This window comes from Alternaria arbusti (assembly GCF_024043155.1).
Source record: "Alternaria arbusti strain BMP 1465 chromosome Unknown scaffold_22, whole genome shotgun sequence".
Lineage (NCBI taxonomy): Eukaryota > Fungi > Ascomycota > Dothideomycetes > Pleosporales > Pleosporaceae > Alternaria > Alternaria arbusti.
In genome coordinates, this window is record NW_026249962.1 from 43746 (window position 1) to 70073 (window position 26328).

Here is a 26328-nt window from a genome sequence, read left to right on the forward strand (position 1 = left end):
TTGAAGGCTGACTAGAGGGCTATGACGCGTCCCCGACTTTCAAGGCGTTCCCGCGGGATTCACACGCATCACGACGCATCAATCACGCTATATGTATACGAGCACTGCAACTACCATTGAGAAGCGGGCATCGTCTCTATTGATCACAGAGTCTGCATCGCTGCCCAACATCGAAGTTGGAGTGCCCAAGATGACAGCAGGCTGAAGCTCTTGTGACCAATAAACCGCGCCTCATTCTGGAAGCGAGAGTCCTCCATCTTACTGCGCCCGCTACTCGGCGCCACGAGAGTTACACGGTGAGGGTGTCTTGCGATGCCGACTCCCGCACGAATTATGAGCAAGCCTGTCATAGGCAGTGCGATATATACACCCGGACGGGTATCGGCAAGTAGGCTCTTTTGGCCTATTCAGGACGCCGTCATGGCCGGCCAATAACCAATTGACTGTGTTCAGACACCGTGCGACTATCCGCATCTCCTCTATATACCTTGTCGTGGCCTGGGGATCTGGACGCTACACACCCTGGCCACACCGGCCTGCTACTTACACACCCGGTTTCCTCTTCAAACCCACCATAATCATAACCCCGACTTTCAAATCATGATCATCCCTTTCAAGTATGGTCACACAAAGATTATTATGCCTGCATGCCGCTAATACTGAACGTAGCTGAGAACAAGAATGAGACCCATCAAGCGATCACAGCCTACGAGCGACGCGAGTCCGCCATGGGCAGGCATGAAATTTACTCAGCCAGTTGACTCAGATGCCCTACACGAGCTCCTGAAAGAACAGTACCCACAGTGCAAGACTTTGCGGCAGCGCAAACATATGGCCGCCATAGATTTCCTGAGGCTCGAACTGGAGTCGATGCAACATGAATCAACAGAGTCGATAACAGGAACATCATATGAGACCCAGGCACTATCAGCACTTGATGCTTCTAGGCCAGGTGTCGAAGAACTGGCGGCGCTTACGCATCGAAGAAGCGTCTCACCTTCGCTGTCACGGAGCAGCTCGTATCGCTCTCCTGTACACTTAGATGACCATATACCACAGATCGGGGTTGGCCAACAACACGTATTCAGTATTGTGGATGGATTTGCAACGCAGCCGAAAAAGAAGCGCAAGATGACGCCTGCCGAACGATCTGCTTACAAGACTACGAGAAAGGTCGGTGCTTGTGATAAGTGCAAGCGACAAAAGGGCAAGGTATGAGACGATTTGATGCGATAATAGGGCAGATTTAACAAGATGTAGTGTACCCATGTCATCGGAAAGCTAGTATCGATGGCAAAACCCTTGCAGGAGGAAAAGGCCGTTTCGCAGAGGTAAGAGATTGTGATAGGAGTCAGCGTTCGCGGGCAGGATACTAAGACATTGTTGCAAGACTTGACGCAACACTCCCAGAGTCGATGACCGCCTTCAACGCTGAAGAACCTGCTCGCACTCACCAGCAGACCCAAGAGCTTTCGCAGCAGCAACGCACGCCTCTTCGAACAACACCAACGACACAGTCGAACACAGTACCCGGCAGCCCGCAATGGACTCAGGAGGTACACGGGATGCAGGAGGACAGTCAATCAGGGATGTCGGGGTACGTAACTTCCCACATGACTGGACCGTACACAGAGGCTCCACAAACCAGCCAGGACGATCAATGGAGCAACCAAACCTCATTCGTTGAGCCACAGACATTCCAGGCCAATCATTGTGGCTACAACAATCCACTGGATCAGAATGGGGCCCCATCTTCGTTCTCAACCTTTTCAGGCCTCTCTCCAAGAGAGGTACAGTATCCACCGAATATGTTTGATCCGTCGTGGAACCAATCCATGGACTACTTATCTGGTGAGGCTAACCCCAGGTGACCTTCTACGAGTATCTAGAGTTTCCTGCCATTCATCAAGCCATGATGAGGATCGACCCGACTTATCACCACGCCTCAAAGGCTCTCGATACCTCATCCAATAACCTGGGAACTTGTGGCCACCAAGAGATCCAAATACTCTATGGTTGTACTTAACCGAGCCGTGGAGCCGGATTTCGTATAGAGCCTGTGCTCTACACAGCTTTTCATCTTGCGCATGCTTCTTGTCATGCAAGAAGCTTCCTTTGTTTGTCATGTCTACTGCAGGATCGACTCCCTGGCTCTCAACCCACGGGCAGAATCTCGACGACCAGCATATCCAGCTCCATCGTTCCTCTAAAAGGACAGGAGCGGCTAGCGGAGATTGTATTAGCCTGACCAAGGTTTACTACTCCCGCCTTAATTACCAGAAACTGAGGGGGAGAGGGGGGAATGCTGTCATGCAGAGGATTTTGTATTCTCGTTTCACACGGGTACGTTCATGCACTAAAAGTAAGCAGCTAACGCGACAACGAAGATGCTTGCATCAGTCGATCTCCGTCCATTCCCTTTCCGTTCACCATCTTTCCTTCTCTCAAATGATATATGGCCGACCGGCATCTCCTTTAGGCTTTGGTCCAGCGTCGTGTTGGCGTCGTGACTAGTAGGCTTAGTACTACTAGTATACGGTTTGCATGCTCGCTGTGGAATGCGCCTTGTCTTCATTTTGGTAGGACGTTACCCCACGTCCGCCCACGGTCTCCTTTGTCATGTCGCTGGATATACCTAGCAAACGTCCAGACCGGCTTCTTCTTTCTCACGGCCAAGCGAACAAAACAACACTTCATACTGCGCACAATTTCTGACAGTCTTGGCAGAACACCAGCATCAGCCACGCCACCCAGCTCCGAGGCATCATCTCCAATCACGAGCACGACTTCTTCTCCTGATACTCCCGAGACAACAGTAACGACACCAACAGCGACAACGCTCGCTTGATCAACGCATCATACGTTTTAACGATAACGATTATACGACACGCCTTACGATTTGATGTATTAAGTTGATTCTTTTTCGATTTTTCAACTCAATACATTCGCTGCGGACGCTGGAGCTTGTGATCGTGATGGACCGAACACAGGCTACAATGAGCCATGGCAGAGGGGAAATGCATTGCTACTGTATTTATCCAGTTCGAAATGCAACTGTTCCTTGAAAACCTGACCTGAGTGGCTAAAGACATTTGTTGATTAGGATAATCTCGTGATCAAGTACAGCTTGGGTGATGCAGCATGTGTGGGACTCGGATTACTGAAAGTGGTTTGGTGATGACAACATTCTGGGGGGAAAGCGGCCAGGGCTTCCTATCCCGAAAGGGCAATGGACCTCGGCCCAATCACGAAGGCTTGGTGCAACCGGACACCAACCTCGCATGCGCTGGAAGCTGAACGCCAACATTGCTCTTTCACGACTGCACATCTGGCATACACGTTACCGCTACACGATTAATTGGACTACGACGACCCTCACGCTACGCATAGCCGCATCGACGCACCCGTGACCTCCCGGAACGCAGCGTTATCTCTGGTCGTGTTCCGAGATTCCCCACACGCGACGCCTGCTCCACCCCCGAGTACGCGGGCTGCATAGCCCTCTCAACCATCACCATGATACAAGGCACGCGTCGCTGGCTCAGACGCAACCGCACAAACTTTGCCATCGGCGCCGGAGTGCTCGGCGCGGGTTATCTGGCGGGGCAGTATGTCCTGGGCAAGCTCGGGGAGGCGAGGCAGCGCATGAGCGATGATCGCATCGCCAAAGAGAAGTCCGCCTACACCGTATCCATCACATGACATGCTCTAACGACAATGCAGTCTACGCCGCCGCTTCGAGCAGAACCAGGAAGACTGCACCTTCACCGTCCTCGCCATCCTGCCCACCGCGACCGAGAACATACTGGATGCCATTCCCGTCGAACAGGTGCTGGAGGAGCTGCAGAGACAAAAGGCAGAGCGCCTATCGCGGAGTGTCGGACCCAGTGAGATTGCCAGTTCAGCGCCCCCGAGTGTAGCAGACACGACTGAGGATGACGCTCGGAGCTCGAGTCTCCAGACGGATAGCTTCATCCATGCCAGCCAGATCGCTACGGAGGGAGAAAGCAGCACGGGCCCTACCGATGCCATCCCAGAGGTCAGGGAAGACAGGAAGAGCAAGAAGAGCAAGGCGCAGCTATGGAGCGAGATGAAGATCAGCTGTGAGTACCGTCATGTCGGCGTTGAGACTTGACATACTGACGCGACCAGCAATAACACGCGCCTTCACCCTTATCTACACCCTCTCTCTCCTCACGCTTCTCACTCGCATTCAACTAAATCTCCTCGGCCGCCGAAACTACCTCGCCTCCGTCGTGTCGTTAGCCGCGCCGCAGTCGACCACCGAAGGCGCGAGGATCAACTTGGAGAACAACGACGACGACAACTTCGAGCAAGCATATGGCAACGACTTCGAGACCAATCGCCGATATCTTAGCTTGAGCTGGTGGCTGCTGCATAAGGGATGCATAGAGCTTATCGAGAAAGTACGGACCGTAGTCAAGGACGTCTTCGGGCTCGTGAACCCAAGAGAAGAGATGACCTTGGAGAGACTGTCAGAACTTACCCTGGAAGTGCGCAAGAGGGTCGAAGGTGCAACAGAGGAAGAGCGAAGGTAGGACCCCCATCTCATCTCAAATGACACCCGCTAACCCCTCACAGAACATGCAAGTGGCTCACCTTCCTCCTCCCACCGCAAGACCAGGAAGACTACGTCCTCCGCGAATCCGGCATGACCTCGTCCTCCGAGTCCACATCGCCCACAACAACAAACTCTCTCCGTCGCCTTATCGACGAAACCTCTGACCTCATCGACTCGCCTGCTTTCACACATGTCCTCACACAGCTCCTCGACGCTGCCTTCTCCCACCTCGTCGACGTCAAGATTTCACAGCTCTCCTACAAGATCCCGCCCATCTCTGACAACCACGCTCGTGTGCAGGAGATTGTTGGACACGACATCAAGGCCAAGGTTGCGAACAGCTTAGCCGTATTCTGTAGACAAGCGCACAGCATCGGCACCGGAGCTAATAACGAGTACCTCGCTGCTATCGAAGCTGTCGGTGGTCTTGAAGCGTTCGCTGCTGTCGTCTACTCCAGCAATTTCGAGTACGAAAGCCCAGAGGCTGCTGCTGTGTTGAGTCAATCTGCTCCTGCTCCTGTCGAGCTAACAGCGCCGAGCGTGGTGCCTGAGGTTGCAGCTTTACAGGATGTACAAGAGATCAAGTCAGACGATCCGTTCGAGAGCGCCTGGGGCAAGGCGCTGGCGAAAGAGGATGGGAAGCAGTTTTAGGGGATTGTACGATTGTTGCATGTAAAAGTGGCCGTCGCGACGTAGGATTCTTGAGATACCCGTAATTTGAACCTGTAACACTAATATTCCCCGTTCTTCATTCCTCACAAGATTCTGTTCATCTCAATTCCGATAACACGCGTTGTGCCTTCCGGCCTCGGATTGTTGAGTCGTGACGTCAGAGCCATAGTGGGACCTGTGAACACCTCTCAACCACATGTACCTTACGATATCCCTGCCGGTATCCCCCTGAACCACCAATACCAAGACACAATCATCGTCGCAGAGCCTCTCCGGTACTCACAATGGCAGACCAACAAACTGCCCCCCAAAGCAAAAACGCCTACGTAACCCTCCTCACCCGCCCCAGCTACCTAGCCGGCGCAATCCTCCTCGCCTACACCCTGCACAAACACTCCCCTTCCACCCCGCTCATAATAACCTACACCCCGGAAACCTTACCAGAAACCTGCATCAACGCCTTCAAAGCCGAAGCCGCTTACTCAAACATAATCCTGCACCCCGTGGAACACCTCCGCCTGCCAGAAGATGGAACTGAACACGGCATGGTCGCCGAGCGCTTCATCGATACATGGACGAAACTGCGTGTGTTCGATTTGTGGGATATGCCTGGAGGGGGTTTTGAGAGGATTTGTTGGTTAGACGCTGATATGATGATCTTCTCGAACCCTTCGCCCTTGATCTTCAACGAAGAAAACGACGCGTATCTCACTGGCGGTGATGGCATGCGTACAATGGCCGTACACACCTGCGTCTGCAACCTCGACCACGATTCCTGGGCCCCCGCGGAATGGAACCCAGAGAACTGCGCGATTGCCAAACTCACCGCACCGGATCAGCTAGCGGAGGTGAAGCCGGAACCATACACATTATCGAACTTCAACTCTGGGACGTTTTTGTACCGTCCTAGCAAGGAACTGTCTTCTTTCGTATTGAGCAAGTTCGAGGAATTGGGCAACACCAAACTCCGCGCTATGAAATTCCCCGACCAGGATTTCCTCAACGAAGCCTTCGACGGGCGCTGGAGCAGTTTGAGCTGGAAAACGAATGCGCTGAAGACGTGGCGGTACTGGCATGAGAATATTTGGCGCGACGATCAGGTCGCTGTGCTGCACTATATCGTGGATAAGCCGTGGGTGGCGCGGCTGGACGAAGAAGGCAAAGCGGGATACTTGGGTAAAGACGGTGTGACGCATGGGTGGTGGTGGGATGAGTTTGAGACGTGGAAGAAGCAGAGGGAGGGCCAGGGAGAAAAAGAGTTGCTGCAGATTGTGGGAAAGTATGCGGCGAGGGAGGATGGGGTGGTGGATGAAGAGATGAGGGCTGTGGGGGGTGGGGCGCAGGATTTTGCGAAGAAGTGGCCTGCTAAGGATGGGGAGGGTGTTGGTGCTGATGGAGGGGACGAGGAGAAGGAGGCGAAGAGCAATGGACCGCAGTTGACGGCGGAGGCACAGGAGAAGGCGGAGCAGTTTGGAAAGGTTGATGCGCCGCAGGGGAAGATGTTGGGGGAAGGGGGGCATGGGCGTGTTGTTAGGGGTGGGAGGGGATTTGGTGGAAGGGGTAGGGGGGAGGGGTGGAGTGTTATGCAGGATTGAGGGCGGTGTAGACGGTAGATTGGAGTTCTCAAAAGTGTGACAGACGGTTGTAAAAGTATAACGGATAGACGGGCGGGAGAGATTCAACATGGTCTTACTAGAGAGGAAGGGATAGAGAAAAGCATACTGTAGTCGTCAACACGATCGCCTGCAAGTTAAAGAACGGGAAAGTATCTTGTCTTGTATCACTTCTCGCATACATATTCTAAATCAATCATATATATCCCTACTATCATCCCATATGTCGGAAACCCGAACACTGTCATTCAATCCCATATCAATAATATAGACGCAAGCTTTTAGATCGATCTCCTGCCTCCGCTCATCTCCATAGTCAAGCCCCATCAACTCATAAAACCACATCCTTGCCCATGCTCACCCGACTCTTCATACCAGGCATACGCCCCGCTACATAAGATCAATCAGATTCACGCCCTCATCCTCATACTTGATAATCGGACGACCAGTCTCCTTGGCTGCAGGCGACGCGACGTTGTTAGCAAGAACAATGTGTCCGTTATGCGTGAGCGAGGGGCCGCGGAGTTCGGCGGCGAAGGTCGGGCGGGGTGGAGGCATCTTGATGGCTGGTTCTTCGCGCTTGTGGATCATGGTACCATTGTTGTGTCCGTTGATGTTGCCGTTGGTGTGATTGCTGTTGGGGCCGTTGGTGTGGCCACTGGAAAGACCGCCGTTCATACGACCGTCGACCTTGCGATTCATCCTGGAGGTTTCTTCGGCGTCATCATCTTCCTGGACAGGCGCAGGAGTCTTCTTCTCGACTGGAGGTTCTTTCTTCACATCCTCCTTTCGCTGCGCGATCTTGTCGTCTCGCTGCAGGCGTCCAACCATCTCCCCGATGTTCCAAAGGTTATGAGGATGATTGGCGTCATACAGGAAGTCCAACTCAGGATCATCCCGCGCAATCAGGCCCTGGCGTACTTTACTCAAAGTGACCTGCGTACGATGGCAAGCACCATATCCCTCTAGGAAACCGCGCTGGTGAGACTTCTTGAGTGCTTCCTTACGACCCGCCTCTTTACCCGCACCAAACCCATCGTTGTACGCCTCCTCCGCAATCTCATCAGCCTTCTCATGAGTGATGGAGTTGTCAGCGAATTCAGCTTCAAGTTGCTCGCGGGCGATAGCTTTCCAGTTTTGCTCGCGCATCTGTTGAGCTGCTTCGCGGAGACGGAGGGCTTCGATCTTGATGTTGAGTTTACCGTTCATGTCAGCCATGGCCCTCTGCGCGCTGAGATCGGCTTCGCGGCGAGCGTGCTCCATCTGCACGGCACTCATCGGTCTATCGCCGTTCTCTTCTAACGCGTTCATGAGCTGTTTCTGGCCTTCAGAAAGATAGACTTCGAATTGTGTGATCTTCTGTTCCCGTTCATCGAGGTCACGCTCTCGGGCTTCGACTTTGGACTTGAGCGTGAGGATTGTGGCTTGGTCGCGGAGGAGGTTCGTCAACATGACGGATGAGGCTGCTTCGACTCTCTGTTGCTGTTCAGCTTCGATAGACTTGCGGAGACGCACGCCCTTATTGCGCTCGGCATCGAGTTCATTCTTTAGCTTCATGAGCTGTGCGTTCATGCGGACGACTTGTTCGCGATCGCCGTGGTCGCCTCCTCGGGATCCGTGGGAATTGAAGTGGGAGCGAGGGGCGCGCGGAGCGTCGTTGAATCGATTGACCTCGTTTGGCGACATCATCTGCTGTATAGGTCAGTTTTGCATACATCCAAAGGCTTGTGGGACTGCCTACCCTCGGATCTGCAAGGCCGAAGAGGCGGGATGGAGGCGACTGGAAGTCAGGACGCATGTGTGGAGGTAGACTATGAGCTGGCCTCGAAGGCTTCGGCGCCTCGGTGTTCGCGTCTGTGTCGGTCTTGAAGTCGCTGTCCTCGGTTCCGATGTCAAAGTCGGTCTTGGTGGCGTCGACACGTAGTCCAGGGGGCGATGCCATAGGAACTTCCTTCTTGGGAACTGGAGATGCTTTTCTTTACATTAGCAGATGACTTTGGTGATGATAGTGAGACAAACCAAGCTTAGTCTTCTCCTTATCATCAATCTGCTCTTGTTGCTCTTGTTGCTCTTGCACAGTCACAGAGCTCGCTCCGACTGCGCCGTCAAGGTCTTGCTCTATGATCTCTCCGTCCTCAAGAGAGGCAATGCTTTTGCTGTCCTCTGCAACAAGTTTAGGCGAGGGGAAGGGAGAACCAAGGGTAGGTGTCTTGACATCAGCCGAATCCTTGATAACGACTTGGTCTTGGGTACTAATTGGCTTCTCGACCTCGGGCGCAGACGTTTTGGACACGGCAGGCGAAGGATCGAAGTCCAATGTGTTCTCTTGACTGCAAACCTTTCCCTCAATTGTCTCTACATGAGAAGCAGCTGTCTTGCCGTCTGAGGGCGCCGCGATGTCTAGGTGAGTGGCTTGGTCGCTGGAAGTCGCCATGCTGAAGGCCTGTGACCGATACGGCGGCAGTTTGGGCTGCAGGAGTGCTGTATCGCTTCGACGATGTTGTTGAAACCGATTGCTCTGTATCCTTGCGATGAACCAGGCCGCTATAGTACCATTGGCTCAGGCAGTAATCAAATAAGAAGAAGTTGTGCAGGTGGTATCGAAGTCGATGCCGAAACAGAGTAGAGAGTAGATAGACGTAAGTCTAAAGCGGTAGATATACTGACTTATATGGATATACAATCGCCCGGTGAGGGGCGCTAGTACGTGAAGGTTCATGGCCGCAATGGCCATTACTAAAGTAAGTAAAGGCAGGATCCTGTCGTCAGGTCGACGGCGGTGCGATTGAGGCAGATCCACATGCGCTCTTCCAATGAATGTCCCGTATCAGCGTCGCGCAATGTCACCGGACCTTGACTACCAGGAGGAAATAGGCTTATATGACCTGGTGTTTGCGTTTGACAGTGTCGTTTGATGCTCCCTAGTGCGCTTGTCGCGTCCTTTGGTACCCGATGTTGTCACCGACTATCGCATGATCAACGATTTACAATACGCAAAGCGCATAGCCACTCGACAACCTCTACCTGAAGGCTTCGTGGACCCAGTACCGCTCTAATACTTGCTCATAACGCACACCAATGTCAAGGAACGCCTTCGTAGTCTTGGGCGCCGCAGACAACTCGAACTCAGCTTGGAAACTCACATCTTCTAAGCTCAGATCAAACGTCCTGCATTCCGCGATGAAATCCCGAAGGACAGTCGATTTATCCAAGCTCTTGTATCCTACCCGATATCGGCTTTCAACACCAATCAGCATCGTGAAGCTTGTGAGGGACGGTGATAGCAGCTCGGCTATTGGGAGCGCGTTCCTCGAAAAATCAGCATACGGAGCAGAAGCACCGAGCAAGCAGTTCTGAGATATAACCAACTTGCTCAAACGTTCGAATGGTCGAAGAGTACCGAGAGGGTTGAGCGGTACCATCTCCACGTAATCTTCGTCTAAATCAGAGTCCGAGGCCTCCTCCTCTGATCGGAACATGATTTCACGAATATCAAGATGTAGGGATTCAAGCGTATCAGCGTGACGTAAAAGGCTGGCGTACAGGTCGGATGGCGACCCTTCAAAATCCTCCATAGGCATCCATGTACAGACAACATGTCTTAAACCTTCGCATGCCGATAGAATACTGGCCATCGCGTCTATCTCGAGGCGACATGCGGTGATTTCGAGACGCTGCAGCGTTTTCCATGAGCCAAGCTGAGGCATCGATGCTGGCGATCGTGCCACGACGCTACGCGCTCGGAAGTCGGTGAGCATAGGCGCCGTCGATACCACGGAACAAATTTGATCAAACGAAATGGTTTCGGCGTCGAGTCCGTAGTGCTGGAGAGTCGTATTGACGCACAATGTTTGAAGCTTGCTAAAAACATGTTCGGCTCCTGGATTGGGCGTAGGCGAAAGCGTTGTTTCCCGTCCAGGGACAAAGTGTCTCCAGAAGGATCGCTCATGGTCTTCTATATTCTCAATCGACAAGTGTTGTAGGTTGACCGCCTGTTTGACAATGTCGGCTAGCATGGTAAGGTAATGTCGTGCAATGGTGTGCGGAGGTGTGCTGTCGTTCTGGCACTTCTTGTCCATGCGTCGAATCTCCACGTACTTCAGATACTTGTTAAGTTCCTCACCCGAGCCAGAGGAGTCTAAGATTCTTTCGCGAAACAATTGGAGAGGTTTGGTGCCATGCTCGGCGGCGGTCCCTATGAACGAGGCGTACAGGATTGGGGTAGCCATTCGCCTTAGACAACGAGATGTCAGACAGAGACTGTGCAAGGCTAGCCTGCGGATATGATTGTCGGATTGACGGTTTGCCTCTATCGCCACGTTCTTCTGGTGTTCGGTGTACCTGAAGAGCGTGTCGTAAGAGCGAATGGCGTCGAGATGTGTGATTATCTCCTGCACCAGCTCATCTGGTAAGCCCTCAAGCGACGCGTTTTTGGAGCTCATGGTCGATCAGTGTATTTGGCTGCTTGAAGTGCGTGTGAATGAGTGAATGCAATGAAACTGAGGTTTGTTGTTGCATGAGCGCAGAGATAAAGGGCGTCGTGGAAGCTGACAGGGCGTTAGGCTGCCACGCCGCTAGCTCATAAGAGGAAAGGTATTGACTGTTACACACCTGGGCAGGCGCCAGGTAATACCGACAACTCCACATCACGATAGTTACACCTGGGCTGGTGTGTACGTTGACAGGCAAGGCTCACAAGATGTTGTTACATTATTATGGGTATATCGCAAGCTCAATCAAATCCTCCAATCAGCTCACACCACTCTCGTCGTCTTCCCCGTCTCGACATCGTAGATCCACCCACTGAACCGAATGTTCTCCTCGATCGCTTTGATTCTGAGCCATTGTATATCCTTCTTGACTTGAATCTCCAGATCACGAAATGGCCGGAAGTCGAGGGTCTCCACCTCTCTCGCGGCTATCTCTCCCCTCTTCTTCATAACCACGGCTTTCGCAGTCGGGTTGTCGAATGTGAGCATGCCGCATCCGGTGTGCTTTACGACGATGACTTCTCTTGTTCCAAGCAGTTGTTGCGATATGACGATGGATCGGAACGCGTCGTGTACACAGCCGCCGGCGTTGCGGATTACGTGGGCGGCCCCGAGAGGGATGCCAAAGGCGGCAGTTGGGTCGATGCGCGCGTCCATACATGTTACTGACGCGTCATGTTAGCGGCCGACGGCTGGAAATGTGGTTGCAGATGCTTACCGATGGTGTATCTTTGACTGGGTGGTAATGCTAGATGGCCCTGGTCGAAGGAAGCAGCATACGCCTGGTTCCCGAGCTCGAGGTTCCTCTCTCCGTGTGTCGGCATTGTCGGTTCTGGTTATTTTAAGGCGTAAGAGGGTATGATGGGTTTACTGCTGGATGCATCGCCATCCCCTGCGACCTTATATATCGCCATGTCGCCGTCCTGATTACTACGATACGCGCCGGTTGCTTTTCGCACCTGAGGAAAGTTGCGGCATTGCGGGGGTGAATTTCGCCATGTTACTGGCCTGATACAGTTGGCGTTGATACAGGAACGACATGCGACAGACGTTACCGCAGCTGCACGTCTCCGGCAGAATGGCATCAACCCAAGCGCGGTTTCATTGGTCATGTCGACAAGGGTCCTCAGGCGGATCTCAGGCAAAGACGGCAAAGGGTGGGGCAACCCTTCTAGCGTGTCGCATGCGCATCTTCAGATGTTCCATTAATCCCGATCCTTCATTCTTGCTCCCACAAGGCGTCAATGCTTCTTTCTGTTAAATCTACTCTTTACCCTCTTGGGTTCCATGCTCATGTAATTCGGCATCCTGACTGAATCGCGCAGAGGATAGCGTTCGGCCTGACTCAAGATATTCGAGACATGAAGAGAGATGGAGCCGCTCATCAAACCCGGATAGTGGATATACCTTCCAGGAGATAAGAGATGCGTTACCGGACGAACTACTGCACACTCCAAGTCGCCGTCGCCGTCGCCGCGAAACTGGCATCAAGCGCCACTCCCCAATGGCGCAGTAGAAGTCTGACAGACCAACAGCAAACGGCCAATAGACTGCGCGACGTAGACAATTATCCATCGGACAAAGCATTTCAAAATTCAGGTATCATTGCAATGGCCATTCTGTATAACGAGATCATTGTCGAGATATCAACACTGGAGGAGCTAGGCCTGAAACGGAACAGCTTCCAAGACCATCACTCCAAGGACAACGCCTGAATCGCCATGGTGCTTCGACCTAAGGAAGACATCTATAAGCCAAGGAGCTTACCGACTTTCTAGGAAGAAGTCGTCGAATGGGGTGAAGGAGAATATCAATAATATTTACAACTCTACTCCGCACGCTTTGAGGCTGGGTATGACGCTGCAAGAGCGTCATGCCTTACAAATCAACTCACGGCCTCTCATGAGAGCATGCATTTCAACGGATACGTGTAATTTCCTCTTTATCCCCTACTAAACCCGGTATTTCTCAACCATCAATTCATCATGGCCTCTCCGCAATCCCCAGCTATCGACAGCTCGCGCTGGCGTCAACGAATCGCGTCAATCACCACGACATCCAACGAACAGATTCGTCTAAACTACATCGAATGCGCACCACCACGTTTAGCGAGAAACAAAGGCGTCATACTCCTCATCCACGGCTTTCCTCAGACATCATACCAGTTCCGGCATGTGATCACGCCGCTATCAGAGGCCGGCTATCGCGTCATCGCGCCCGACTACCGTGGCGCAGGACAATCTTCTAAACCCTTGACGGGCTACCAGAAGACGCAGATGGCGGAGGACTTGCACATCTTGGTTCAAGAGCACTTCGGTATCAAGGAGAAGATTCATGTTGTGGGACATGACATCGGTGGTATGATTGCGTTCGCTTATGCATCGCGCTATCCCGATGATGTCGCTAGTGTCATCTGGGGTGAATGTCCGCTACCCGGTACTTCGTGCTACGAGAACGTCAAAGGCACACCAGACGTCTTCCACTTTGTGTTTCACCAAGTGCCGGATCTCCCAGAATTCCTGATCGCGGGCAAAGAGCGGGAGTATCTCAAGCACTTCTTCGATAAGATTTCGTATAACAGTGCGGCTATTTCGCCCGCCGATCTTGAGCATTACGCGCTTGCGTACTCGCAACCCGGTGCTATCCGGGCGGGCTTGGAGGTTTACCGCGCGTTTGAGAAGGATGCAGAGGAGAATAGGAATTGGGTTGCTGAACACGGGAAAGTGAAGGTACCGTCACTACTCATGAACGGGGAGAAGTTTATGCTGGCACAGGCTGCGGAGGGTATGGCGAAGGAGTATCATAAAGGTGCGGAGATGGTGACGATTGAGGAGGCGGCGCATTACATTGCGGAAGAGAATCCCGAGGCATTTGTGAAGGGTGTGTTAGAGTTTGTTGCTAATCACTAAGCGCACTCAGATCGTAGACAACTATATAGGTGCACTGAATTACGGCTTCCACATCAGTTTCATATTGACGACGTGATGGAGCTTTCAGTAACGAAACGTACACTATTCACCACCGCGACCCCAGCCGCAGAGACCACTAGCGATTACTACCAGTCTGGATACATGAGCGGGTATGCAACCTCAAAGGGCTGTCTTGGTAGATGGTTCTCACCTGCAATCCATATTGGCTTAGACCCAAAGTCATACAGTAATTCATTCTGGAACCCCAGTCGCTGTTCAAGGTGCAGAGTTTCACCATACAGGACTTCCCTACAAAAGCGAGGGAAATTTAAAGACCCGCCGAATCGGCTGATGTATATGGCAACAGGGAACTCAGGGGCAAACTTGCGCCTGCATGCCAGAAATGCAGAGTATAGCCCTATGCGCTCTGGCTCACGTCTCAAAGGCAGCTGTATGCGGAGTCCCGCGTTTGTCATGTCGTAATTTGGCATCGGGTCTAGACGATCAATCAGACCGGGTGGATACTCGCATGGTTCGTAGCTTGCTCCGTTAGAGAAGCACGACACACTTGGCGCTAGCATGTCGCCGTTGACTGTCTCTGACTCCCAGGCGAAAAGAGAATGGTCAGTACTTGTCCGCAGGATCTCGAGTTGTAGTCGCCTGAAAGCGCTGCTTCTACCCTCTCCGTACAAAGTTGCCATATTCACACCAAAGATACCCATTAGGGAGTACGCTTCGTCTTCCGGTCGCGTTGTGACTCTGCTCGCCGCCCACGACATCTTCTCCGATACGCCCATAGCACTGATGGCTTCGCGGTCTCTCAGGACCTCCACAGCAATGTTGGAGGCTATAGAGACTTGATGGCACGAATCAGCTTTTGTGCCGATCTTTTTCCAGCTCTTTGCGTAGAAAGTCAACTTGAGCGGGGCGATTAGCTCTTGCAGAGTCCACCCTCTTGAAAACCAAGCTGATCTGGAGAGAATTTGATCTTCACCGAGCTCCACATCGTCCAAGTATGCAATGCACCACTTTGAATGGGTGTAGTAACTGTACATCGAGTTGATGGCTTCTGATAGTTCGGCACTGGAACTCTTGTCGATGCAGCAAGTATCGCTCCAGACATAGCTAAGCCCGTGTTCAAGCGCAAGTCGGCACGTCATCTCAAGCTTCGCGTAACCTTTCTTGCTCCGTGCAACACTGCGGTTCGTGGCTGCCATGTCGTCGTACAGAACTTCTTGCTCGCGCCATCGGTGCGAAAGGATCGCGTATGGGGGGACGTTGCTTCCTACAAACTCCGAGAACGAGATCTGTAGGGTAGGATCGCGGGGATTATTGGACTCGATATGAAGGAGCCGCATTTATGTGTGACTAGCGTCGCTAGTATGTAGATAACAATGATTATCGGGTGGCACGCGTTCGTATTACTGAGAAGGTCGAGGCTGGGCAAGGGTAAGTGCGACGTGTCTTGTGCCTCTTAGCTAAGCGGTTCGAGCTCATTGGACGCCTATACGAGACCAATGGCGGGCACACACGGCACGTACAACATGAAATCATCCCGACTAGGTATAGCAGTCCTCCTGTAGTCGCGTGAGCACTACGGTACTCTCACGTCGAACTTCCCCGTAGCCTTCGGCTTCGAAAGCACCCAAAGTATGCCATCATCAACACACTGATCCCAATGCTCAGACGCCTTCAACGCTTTCCCAAACCGCCTATGGCCATGCGGCACGCCCTTGAAAAGCGTAGTAGAAGTCGGCACATTAGCCTCTGACAGCTTCTTTGAAAACAACAGTGCCTCATCACGTAGGGGGTCCAAGCCCGCAATACCAAACACCGTAGGAGGAAAACCCTTGACCTCCTCTTCCGTCGCATTGACAACATTCATCTTTGTGTCTTTGAGATCTACATCCCCGATCTTCAGCAGCTTGGTAAAGAAGTCGATGGTTTTCTTCGGCAAAACCGGTGCATCTTCGTTCTCAACGTAGGATGAGGTTGAGGGGTTGAGTAGCTTGCCTGGCCCTTGGTCGTAGGTGGCTGGGTGGGCGAGCATTGGGATGATTAGGATCTGGCCGGCTATTGTGGGCAGACCTGCGATGTCTTCGCTCTTTCCAAGGTGCTGCTCTAGAGTCAGGGAAGCAGCTAGGTTGCCGCCTGCTGAGATGCCACCGACGACGACTTGAGATGGATCGCCTCCGAGCATGTCGATGTTCTTGTGCAGCCAGACGAATGCGTCATGAGTGTCATTCCAGGCGGTTGGGAAGATGTGTTCTGGTGTATGGCGGTAGTTGACATTCAGCACCAGAGCCCCAGTCTTGATCGCGGTTTGCGCACATAGCGGGTCCTCGCTACTCAGCGATCCTGTCTTATCGTCAGCCAACAGACCTTGATACATCACAAGCCAAACGTGTTACCGAAGATGAAGCCTCCACCGTGGAAGTACAGGTATACAGGAAGCTTCTCGGATGCATCCCTCTTCGCGGATCGATAGGTTCGAGCTTCAATGGTTGAGCCATCGCGGGTCGGAATGGCGTGATCTTTGGTCTGGACATGTGGTGCGAACAATTGCTTCACCTCTGCAGAGCGTGCTTCTCGCTCAGAATTGACCGCATTACGCAGAACGATTGGATCCAGCGAGATGTCGAAAGTCCGGGCGGGCAGTGTCTTTTCCACTGCCAACCATTCATCGGATGGTCCGCCGTACTGAGAGAAGTCCATTGTCGATTTGATGAGAACAGATTTGCTGCCTTGAGTGGAGGGCTTGAAGCGATATGTGTCCGAGATGTAGCCAAACTTCGTACGAGCCTAGCATTGACGCGTCAAGTCCCTTTCGTCATATCTGCGCCCGGTCGCTAGCGTCACCCCGCAATGTACCGAGGTCCTCACATGCATGCCACCAACACCATGTTTGCCTTTTTGGAGCTGCTTGTTGTCGGCGCACCACCATTAACCTAGTCGCTTCGACTTTGGAACCCTTGGCTCGGAGATAACTACGTGCGTTTGCTTCTGAACTGAATAAGCCAAATTGTCATCTGCGAACACCAGCCGGAATAACGTCATATACCTGAGTCCAACAAGATGGCTACAGTGTCCTCTGAACCTCCCACACGCGGACTCAAAGGCAAAGTCGCCATCGTGACTGGAGCAGGTTGCGATGGTGATGGAATTGGAAACGGGCGTGCGATATCGATCATGCTCGCCGATGAGGGCTGCCATGTCCTCTGTTTGGATCTGAACATGGAGTGGGCTCAGAAGACTGCGGAAATGGCAGCCTCAAAACTGCATCGCGGAAGAGCCATCGCGATTCAAGCCGATGTCACCAAGGCCAATGACTGCGAGGCTGCAGTAGCCAAAGCAATGCAAGAGTTCGGCAAGCTGGACATACTGGTGAACAACGTCGGTGTCAGCGGTGCATCAGGAACGGCGGTTGATGTCGACATGGAAGCTTGGGCGAAGGGACTTGAGATCAATGTGAGCAGTATGGTGCAGATGGCGAAGTACTGCATACCGGCTATGCAGAAGAATGACGGCGAGATGAAAGCTAGCATCGTCAACATGGGTTCAGTCGCTGGACTAAAGGGCGGCACACCGCATCTGTTGTATCCGACCAGCAAAGGCGCGGTGGTGAATATGACAAGGGCGATGGCTGCGCATCATGCAGCCGATGGCATCAGGGTGAACTGTGTCTGCCCGGGCGTACGTTCTTCATTCCTGCTGCACAACAACAAATTGACACAATATAGATGTTGTACACACCCATGATGTACGCAGGTGGCATGAGCGAAGAAGCCCGAGAAGCGCGAAAGAGAAGAAGTCTGCTGGGTACGGAAGGCAACGGATGGGATGCAGCATGCGCTGTAACCTTTCTGAGTTCAGATCATGCGAGATGGATAACGGGTGCGGTTTTGCCTGTCGATGCTGGCGCGACAGCCGCAGTGGGCGTCGGTATGCCAAAGAGTGCCAGTGTCAATGGCTAGAGTATGGGGTGGACGGGGTTAGATGGCAGGCAGGAGATGATGAATTTGGTGCAAAACGGGAAAGAACCTCGGCACATCGGCACCCGACGGCTCATTGGCTGGCACAGGCGTCACAACGCAGCTTCAAATCCCCGACACCCTTTCGTGTACTTCTCGCGACAACTACACAGCACTTCCATCCCCACATGGCATCAGTCGTACACACGTGATAGGAGTCTCGTAGTCCATATGAGGAAGGACCACATGTGGGGCGGAGGGCTGCCCGATGCGCATACTCATTTGCACCAATCGGAGCCTTCCACAGACATTGAGCCCAGCGGTCCGCTCCTCTAGTCCTTTCTAGTTTTTGCGCTGCACCCCGGATCTCCGCTAGAGATATCTTGGCTTCTGAGCAGTCATGGTGGTCATTCGTGGAAAGCCGGATGATCACAAAATGTAGGTCGTGGACGGAAGAACTGAGCTTGTGGCGCATGCCTTCAATCTCGTTGCGGCTCAAGACCAAGTGCGATGTCAGATCTCTTATAAGATAGACTGCTACGAACACACTGAAAACCACCAGTTCGACTGCAGGTTTCATCCTCTCTCTTTACCGCCATGAAGTTCTTCCAGTCACTTAGCACATGTGTGCTCGCACTCTCTTCTCTCGTCAGCGCAGCAAGCTTCAGCAACCCACTCAAGCAAACGGATGGCTCAGACCCTCACATTGCCTACACAAATGGCTACTACTACATGATGACGACAACATGGACGAACCTGTCAATCACAAGGGCGAAGACGCTTGGAGGCCTGAAGACAGGAGAGACGAAGGTTGTTTGGACTGACACCAACCCAGACCGGTGCTGCAACATGTGGGCACCAGAGCTGCACTACCTCGATGGTGCTTGGTACATCTACTATACTGCCGGCCGCAGTGGTACCGACAACCTGGATCTCCAGCGCCCTTATGTGCTCAAAGGTGAGAATGTTTCATCGTATAGATGATGAGTAATCTAACAGTCGCAGGTGGTGCGGACCCATTCGGGACATACACCTACCTCTCTCAACTAACAAACGTATGGGGTATCGATGGCTCAATCGTTCGTTTCAGCAAATGGGGCAACTACTTCACCTGGTCTTGCTTCTCCGGCGCCCTTCAATCACTTTGCATCGCACCCATGACCTCGCCTGGTAAACTCGGTGCTACCAAGATTCTCTCTACACCTACTGAGTCGTGGGAAACCAATGGTAGCCCTGTGCAAGAAGGCCCAGTTGCTATGTACCACGGCGGCAAGACCTACATCGCCTACTCGGCAAGCTTCTGTTGGACACCCAACTACAGCTTGGGTCTGCTCACCTGGAATGGCTCTGGTGACCCGGCGCTCAGTGCGAGCTGGAAGAAGAGCGATGGGCCTGTCTTCACCAATGCCAACGGCAACTACGGGCCAGGTCACAACGGGTATGTTGACCAGTCGATACCGCGCGATATCCATGCTGACCACGATGTAGTTTCTTCACCAGTCCCGATGGCACAGAGATATGGAACGTTTACCATGCTACTGCTATTCAGACTGGCGCCTGCGACGGCAACAGGTACACGATGGCGCAGAAGGTTAACTGGAACGCCGATGGCACACCGAACTTTGGAACTCCTATCAGGCCAGGCGCCACACTTGCTGGACCTTCTGGAGAGTAGATTGTCGATCGTAGTTGGCCTGCGATGGAAGCCCTTCTTGTATATATTTGACGTTGCGCGTGGTTGAGATGTACTAAACTTTGTTCCATATCAGAATAGTAGTCGGGATGGTTTGCGCAAATTACTCGTACCACTCTTCGTATCATACCGCATATCTGAGCAGCGATTGGAATGTGTGATCATCGTTGTTACCAGGACAACTGTACCGAGGGTGATTGATCCCAAGCTTGGATCGAAGTCAGCTCATGCCGCTGCACAAGAGTCGGTGATGGGGGCTGGGGACCGAATCGATAAACTGAGCTGACCGGGCCAGAGCCGAAGGTGCGCCGATCATCTGCCTTGCTGTGCACGATGCATGCTCTGGTGGAGGTGTAATATGCTTAATCTAGGAGGTGGGAATAGCAAGATGCTGATGCACGAGTAAACAACGTCGCTGCATGCATATACAAGATGACAAGTGAAGGTGGCAGGTGATAGAGTGTCGGATGACGTCGGGGATGCACGAGTCATGGAATCTGCAAGGTCCCGCACGTGCTAGCGCGTCCCGCGCCAACATGCGTCAGCTGCACCCCGGACTCCGCTTCTGGCCAACTCTATCGCCTCCGCCTCCCTCCGCTCTTCTTCTTCATCATCCATCATCACGGTGTTCAGCTGGCTGGCATCATCAATACTCTCATCAATTTCCAGCTCGATACTGTCAGCTCAGCGATTCAATATGGCTGCTGAGAAAACACCGCTCGTCGCGTCGGACGCGTCTGCACCCGTGCAGCCAAGCCACGTGCAACGCTACTTCAAACGTCAAGCGGTAGGAAGACTGTTTGCCATCGCCGCCACAGCTACACTCATACTCTATGGAATTCCGCAGGGTATGTGTATCGCACGTTCAACTTGTTCGCGACTAACCGATGTCCAGTCGACTATGAGCCGACCGGCGACTATCCAGAGGAGAGCGAGCTATGTCTGACTCCAGCTTGTGTGCATGCGGCCTCAGAGGTTCTCTACAACCTATCACCTCAGTACAAGGAGCTTGACCCATGCGATGACTTCGAAGAGCTCGTCTGCGGTGGCTGGAGAGACCGCCATGACTTGCGAGCTGACCAGGGTGATGCCTTTACCGGCACAATCATGTCGGAGAACTCACAGATGCTGCTTCGCCACATTCTCGAAGCTCCTTACCCCAAAGACTCCGAGGTAAGTGCAACCTTACTATTTAGATCAACCCTAACTAACCTTTCTGTAGCATTCTTACTTCTCACCCATGCAGCTGATGTCAACTGCTAAATCCGCCGATGAGGAGAACTTTGACAAGATGAGAGCGGCTTACGACGCGTGCCTCAACGAAGACAAGATCAAGAGCATTGGCGCTGGGCCTTTGAAGCAGGTCCTTGACGAGATTAAGAAGACGTGCTCTGCCATCGCTTCGGACTCCAACTCGATCAAGGACACCATCCTTCTTCTGGCCAAGTACGGCATCACTGGTCTTGTTTCAACTGGTACAGGTGCCGACGACACCGACCCCGACACTGTCGTCGTGTCTGTTGGTGCCCCGTACAACTTCGGACTACCTTCCAAGGAGCGCTACGAAGACGAGAAACTCGTTGAGAAATACCGTGGTGTCGCTGTTGAAGTTCTTAGCGCGATGTACCCCGACCAGGACAAGGCTGTATTTGAGGGTATCATTGATCTGGAAAAGAAACTCGCGGCAGCATCTCCGAGCGAAGAAGACCGCGAAGATGTCACGAAGTCTTACAACCCGTTCTCGATCGACGACGCGGCTGCGATCGCTCCCGAGATCGAGCTGAAGGCGCTTCTCGCAGGCCAGGCTCCAGAGGGCAGCGACATCAAACGCGTCATTGTCACGACCCCGAACTATCTGAAGGAGCTGTCAGTAATCCTCGCAGCTACATCCGAGGATGTTCTTCAGGCCTACTTCATTTGGAAGGCCGTCCAGTCTCTCTCTGCTTACGTCGATGCGGATGCTGTCAAGCCTTACCGTCGGTTTGTTAATGTCCTCGCAGGCAAAGACCCTGACTCCGCCCCTGAGCGATGGCGATCATGTGTCAGCCACGTCGATAACGGATTGGGCTGGATCTTGAGCCGCTTCTTCGTAGAGAAGGCCTTCTCCGCCGAGGCGAAGAAGTTCGGCGATACCATCATCACAGACATTAAGACCGAGTTCGCCAAGAAGTTGAACGCTGCTGAATGGATGGACAAGGATACTGCGAAGAAGGCTGTCGAGAAGGTGCACAACATCGTCCAGAAGATAGGCTATCCCACCAAGAGCCCGAACATCATGGACCCGCCTACGCTTGAGGAGTACTACGAGACCGTCAACGTTTCATCGGACGCATTCTTCGCCAATGCACTTGCCATGCGTCGCTTTGAGGTCAAAGAAGAGTGGTCCGCCCTTGGAAAGCCTGTGGATCGTGATCAGTGGGATATGTCTGTCCCAACAGTTAACGCCTACTACAACCCTCCCGGCAACGAGATCGTCTTCCCTGCTGGCATCATGCAGTTCCCAGTCTTCGACGTCAATGTGCCCGCGTACATGTCCTACGGTGCTTTCGGCTCCGTTGCTGGTCACGAACTCAGTCACGCTTTCGACAGCACTGGTCGGCACTACGACCAGAACGGCAACCTCACCGACTGGTGGTCGAACTCAACAGTAGAGGCCTTCGAGCAGAAGGTCAAATGCTTTGTTGACCAATACTCCAACTTCACCGTTCCCGGCCCCGACGACAAGCCTCTGCACGTCAACGGCAAGCTCACTCTCGGCGAGAACATTGCCGATGCCGGTGGCCTCTCCGCGTCTTTCCAGGCTTGGAAGCGCCGCTCGGCCGAGACGCCCAACCAGAACCTTCCTGGTTTAGACCACTTCTCGCAAGAGCAGATGTTCTTCGTCAGCTACAGCAACTGGTGGTGTGGCAAGACCCGTAAGGATACGGCCATTAACCGTGTGTACACCGATCCTCATGCGCTTAAGTGGGCGCGCATTCTGGGTACCATGGCGAACTCGAGGGAGTTCAGGGAGAGCTTCCAGTGCAAGGTGAAGGAGCCTACGTGCCAGCTTTGGTAGAGGGTGGCGGTTTGGGATGTATTGGCTTGTACTGGCTTGTACGTGCCACTATATTTTCAACATCATAGTAGTTTGCTGGCACATTGAAATCATATGATGCCCCATCATGCTTGACAATTACTAAGCTATATATGTAATCTACGATGTAGTATTATACCTGCAAAACCAACTCATACTTACCCGGCTTAAGCGCTATCCTCATCCCGCTCCTCTTTACTTCATACCCACCCTCACCAAGTCTCCTCACAACGACACTACTCTCCTCTCTCGGCAACAGCAAATACCCCGTCGTACTAGTCGGCACAGTGACCTCCATCTTCACCTCCTCGCCCCCACCACCACCATCCCTCCTCTCATACCTAACCTCAATCCCCCCATACGGACACTCCACCCTCCCCTCCACAACCCCAAACTCACTCCCCAACGGCGGCCTAACCCTCCACGTCCTATATGCCTCCATCTCCGCCTTCACCCCCAACACGCCCTCATAAAACCACTCATATATCGTGCCCAGCATATCATGACACTTGCTCCTACAATTATCCTGCCAGAACTCATTCAACGTCGTTTCGCCCCGCCGTATAAACCGTAAATAACTTGGATGTTCTTCCTGGCGCGCCATTTCCAAGATTATGTCTGGTCGGTTTAGGTCGGAGAGCGTGTTGAAGAGGTATTTTAGGCCGATCTCGCCGGCTTGGATGCGGTTGCCTGCGGCGGCGCAGTCGGCGAGGAAGGCGGTTTGGATGTCGGTGGTGTGGGCGCTGGGGACGAGGTCGAATTGGAGGGCGAAGGCTTGCGCGACCATGTTGCGGTCGTGGGTTGGGGGGTTGTCGCGGGATGTGTAGAACGCGTAGGGATACTCTTTCTTATTTGTGATGAGGAGCCGCTCGTTGTATACGCGGTAGATGCGGTCGGCCCATTCGCGGAATCGCTGCTCGGCATCTGGTTTGCGGAGTTCGTGCGCCATGCGTTGGATGTTGCGGAGGCAGCGGTAGTAGATGGCTGTTTCGATGTTGGCTTGGTTGTTGCCGAAGGCGATGTCGCGGCCCCAGTCACCCAGGCCGTGTTCGATGAGTCCACCGTCGCGCTCTTTGGTCTTGATGTATTCCATGTAGCGGACGCAGGGGTCGAATAGTTTCTCGAAGACGTGAGTGGAGTCGTAGTAGAAGCGCAGTATCTCTGGGAGTAAGGCGACGGCGCCGCCCCAGGTGATCGTGTCGTGTAGGGGGCCGCACATGTATCTAATCTCGGGTGCCATGGTAGGGCAAAGACCGTTCGGCTCTTGTGCGTCGACTATGTCATCGAGTATCTTGGAATAGAGTGACTCCATGTCACGGATGTACTGCGTGGCTGGTGCGAGAAGGTGTGTTACTTCGAGCCAGCCGAATTTCTCTAGTTGAGGACAGTCAGTGTGGTAGCTGAAGAGGTTGCTGACGAAAGACCAGTAACACATATTGATGAGCTGATTGACATCTTCCTTATCCGTCTTCACGTAGCCGAGACGACGTGCGGCAGACGATACGTGCCTGCTCACCAATGAGTGCACGACTGGTAGCCCCTGGCCCTCTTCTAGCGAGGCACCCTCGACCTGGATATAGCGTGCACTTGTGAAGCAGAAGTCTGGCTCCCATGTTTCGACTCCCATGCCAGCAAGAGTGAACTTGCAGAACACGCCTGTCTCGAACTGCTTGAAGAGTGGATCGGGCATGAGTACCTTGCCATCCTCACCAATCGTCTCGGAGAAACGAATGATGACTTCCGAGCCTGCCGGACCGCTGACTTGTATCTTAACCATGTTCGTCATGTTCTGTCCAAAGTCAAACATAACGACACCAGGTTCAACAGTCTTTTTCGATCGCGGTTCGAAGGTCTCATGCAACACAACGGGCGGTTGACTTTGGTACTTCAATTTCCCCCTCGGGCCTGTCACCGGCGTCGCAGGCTTCCACTGCTCGTCCTCCACGAAGCCCGGCGCATCCCATCCGGTAGGATAGGCGCGCAAGTCTTTGGTTTCGGAAGAGTATATGTTTGCTAGTGTGGTCGCACTCTTACGGACACTCCAATCTGGGCCTGTAGTGACGATCTCGTGGCTACGGTCGGGGTAGAACAGATGCAGCTCCATGAAGAAGCAAAGCTCATTGCCATATCGAACGTATGTGTTGTCTTCATAGCAGGGCCAGAAGAATCGGTCGTCGCCCTGGTCACCCGCGTAGAAGCCATTGCCAATATGGGCGCCAAGCACGTTCTCGCCCTGGGTTAATATTTTGGACAAGTCGTATGCGACAAACTGCACCGTGCGATGGTAATTTGTCCAGCCAGGATCTAGGACATGGCCGTTCGCCGCTGCGGGATTGCCATTACACACGAAGTTGAAATGGCCAAGACCCGATGCGAACGCAATGGCGCGAGACGGCTTCCGGTCGAGATGTAGCGCCTTGCGTACATATAGCGGCTTGTCTCCGTTGTCGCCGATCCAGACGCCCTTCCATCGATTCGGCTCATCTTCAAACCATGTACGGAAGATAAGGCTGGTGTGCGGCATGTAGGTCTGGTTCATGCTGTATGGCGGCAGTAGACCAGAACATCTGGGGTATGCAGTGAAGAACTCATTTGCTTTACCAACCGTGACACCGCCGTCAGAATCCCACACTGTGACTCTCCAGTAGTGGAAGGTTGCCGATCCGAAACCTCCGTCAGGTGCACAGAGTATGTTGCGTTGCCTACCGCTTTCCACCTTTCCGGAATTCCATACTATTTTATCCCACAGTCCTGGTGTCGTGAAGACTTCAACGCGATATGCTATCTGGCGACTGTCTTCGCGATCCGAATGAAGAACCCAAAAGAAGCGGATTTTGTCTGTGTCGATACCGAGCACCTCGTGGAAGCCGTGTATTCCGCATCGCGTGACTTCTAGAACCATACTGAGCGATTGCGGAATTGAGATGGCTTGCGTTCGTAAGGTTGGCTTGCTTGAGCAACCACAATGTCGTGTAGCATAGGTTATCGGAAAGGTGGAGGGTTGGTGGCTGTTATTGCGAGAGGGTTCAACTAATCATTTACAACTTCAACTCATCGTTCAGAGTACGCGTCGTAACAAGATGCTGCGAAATTCGGGTGAATTGGCTGCGAGACCACCGACCGATAGCCTGTTAGGCGTGACATGAGTGTTTGACACGGTCTTGTCCCGACGTGGTCCCGAAGTGGAGATTCGCCTCCGGACATGTGATTCGATGCCGAGCGCGAATGCGGGGACCCCACCAAGACATCGCAGCTTGGCCTGCAGTTCGATCTTAACCCGACCCGTAGCGCAGGGCCTTACCGTTCGTAACAATCCTTCTCC

The 26328-nt window shown here is 53.1% G+C and overlaps 10 protein-coding genes across 10 annotated transcripts; 5 read left to right on the forward strand and 5 right to left on the reverse strand.

Moving 5' to 3' along the window:
- Positions 1-3516: 3516 nt before the first annotated feature.
- On the forward strand, positions 3517-5233 carry J4E86_010420 (uncharacterized protein; the record flags this gene model as incomplete). The annotated part of the gene is made up of 4 exons (XM_051450919.1): positions 3517-3674; positions 3724-4103; positions 4153-4555; positions 4603-5233. The coding sequence occupies 4 exons, from the start codon at positions 3517-3519 to the stop codon at positions 5231-5233; spliced, it is 1572 nt and encodes a 523-aa protein (XP_051297816.1).
- Positions 5234-7257: 2024 nt separating this feature from the next.
- On the reverse strand, positions 7258-9301 carry J4E86_010421 (uncharacterized protein; the record flags this gene model as incomplete). The annotated part of the gene is made up of 3 exons (XM_051450920.1): positions 7258-8559; positions 8609-8829; positions 8887-9301. The coding sequence occupies 3 exons, from the start codon at positions 9299-9301 to the stop codon at positions 7258-7260; spliced, it is 1938 nt and encodes a 645-aa protein (XP_051297817.1).
- A 586-nt stretch (positions 9302-9887) lies between these two features.
- J4E86_010422 (uncharacterized protein) lies at positions 9888-11309 on the reverse strand (the record flags this gene model as incomplete). The annotated part of the gene is made up of 1 exon (XM_051450921.1): positions 9888-11309. The coding sequence occupies one exon, from the start codon at positions 11307-11309 to the stop codon at positions 9888-9890; it is 1422 nt and encodes a 473-aa protein (XP_051297818.1).
- A 312-nt stretch (positions 11310-11621) lies between these two features.
- On the reverse strand, positions 11622-12181 carry J4E86_010423 (uncharacterized protein; the record flags this gene model as incomplete). Its single annotated transcript, XM_051450922.1, has 2 exons — positions 11622-12022; positions 12076-12181. The coding sequence occupies 2 exons, from the start codon at positions 12179-12181 to the stop codon at positions 11622-11624; spliced, it is 507 nt and encodes a 168-aa protein (XP_051297819.1).
- A 1161-nt stretch (positions 12182-13342) lies between these two features.
- On the forward strand, positions 13343-14266 carry J4E86_010424 (uncharacterized protein; the record flags this gene model as incomplete). The annotated part of the gene is made up of 1 exon (XM_051450923.1): positions 13343-14266. One exon carries the CDS (start codon positions 13343-13345, stop codon positions 14264-14266), a length of 924 nt encoding a protein of 307 aa, XP_051297820.1.
- Positions 14267-14412: 146 nt separating this feature from the next.
- On the reverse strand, positions 14413-16981 carry J4E86_010425 (uncharacterized protein; the record flags this gene model as incomplete). Its single annotated transcript, XM_051450924.1, has 5 exons — positions 14413-14477; positions 14703-14762; positions 14835-15573; positions 15876-16624; positions 16678-16981. 5 exons carry the CDS (start codon positions 16979-16981, stop codon positions 14413-14415), a joined length of 1917 nt encoding a protein of 638 aa, XP_051297821.1.
- Positions 16982-17341: 360 nt separating this feature from the next.
- On the forward strand, positions 17342-18240 carry J4E86_010426 (uncharacterized protein; the record flags this gene model as incomplete). The annotated part of the gene is made up of 2 exons (XM_051450925.1): positions 17342-17938; positions 18007-18240. The coding sequence occupies 2 exons, from the start codon at positions 17342-17344 to the stop codon at positions 18238-18240; spliced, it is 831 nt and encodes a 276-aa protein (XP_051297822.1).
- Positions 18241-18834: 594 nt separating this feature from the next.
- Positions 18835-19912, forward strand: J4E86_010427 (uncharacterized protein; the record flags this gene model as incomplete). The annotated part of the gene is made up of 3 exons (XM_051450926.1): positions 18835-19195; positions 19243-19675; positions 19726-19912. The coding sequence occupies 3 exons, from the start codon at positions 18835-18837 to the stop codon at positions 19910-19912; spliced, it is 981 nt and encodes a 326-aa protein (XP_051297823.1).
- Positions 19913-20627: 715 nt separating this feature from the next.
- Positions 20628-22988, forward strand: J4E86_010428 (uncharacterized protein; the record flags this gene model as incomplete). Its single annotated transcript, XM_051450927.1, has 3 exons — positions 20628-20778; positions 20826-21103; positions 21153-22988. 3 exons carry the CDS (start codon positions 20628-20630, stop codon positions 22986-22988), a joined length of 2265 nt encoding a protein of 754 aa, XP_051297824.1.
- A 151-nt stretch (positions 22989-23139) lies between these two features.
- J4E86_010429 (uncharacterized protein) lies at positions 23140-25908 on the reverse strand (the record flags this gene model as incomplete). Its single annotated transcript, XM_051450928.1, has 1 exon — positions 23140-25908. One exon carries the CDS (start codon positions 25906-25908, stop codon positions 23140-23142), a length of 2769 nt encoding a protein of 922 aa, XP_051297825.1.
- Between the last annotated feature and the right edge of the window lie 420 nt (positions 25909-26328).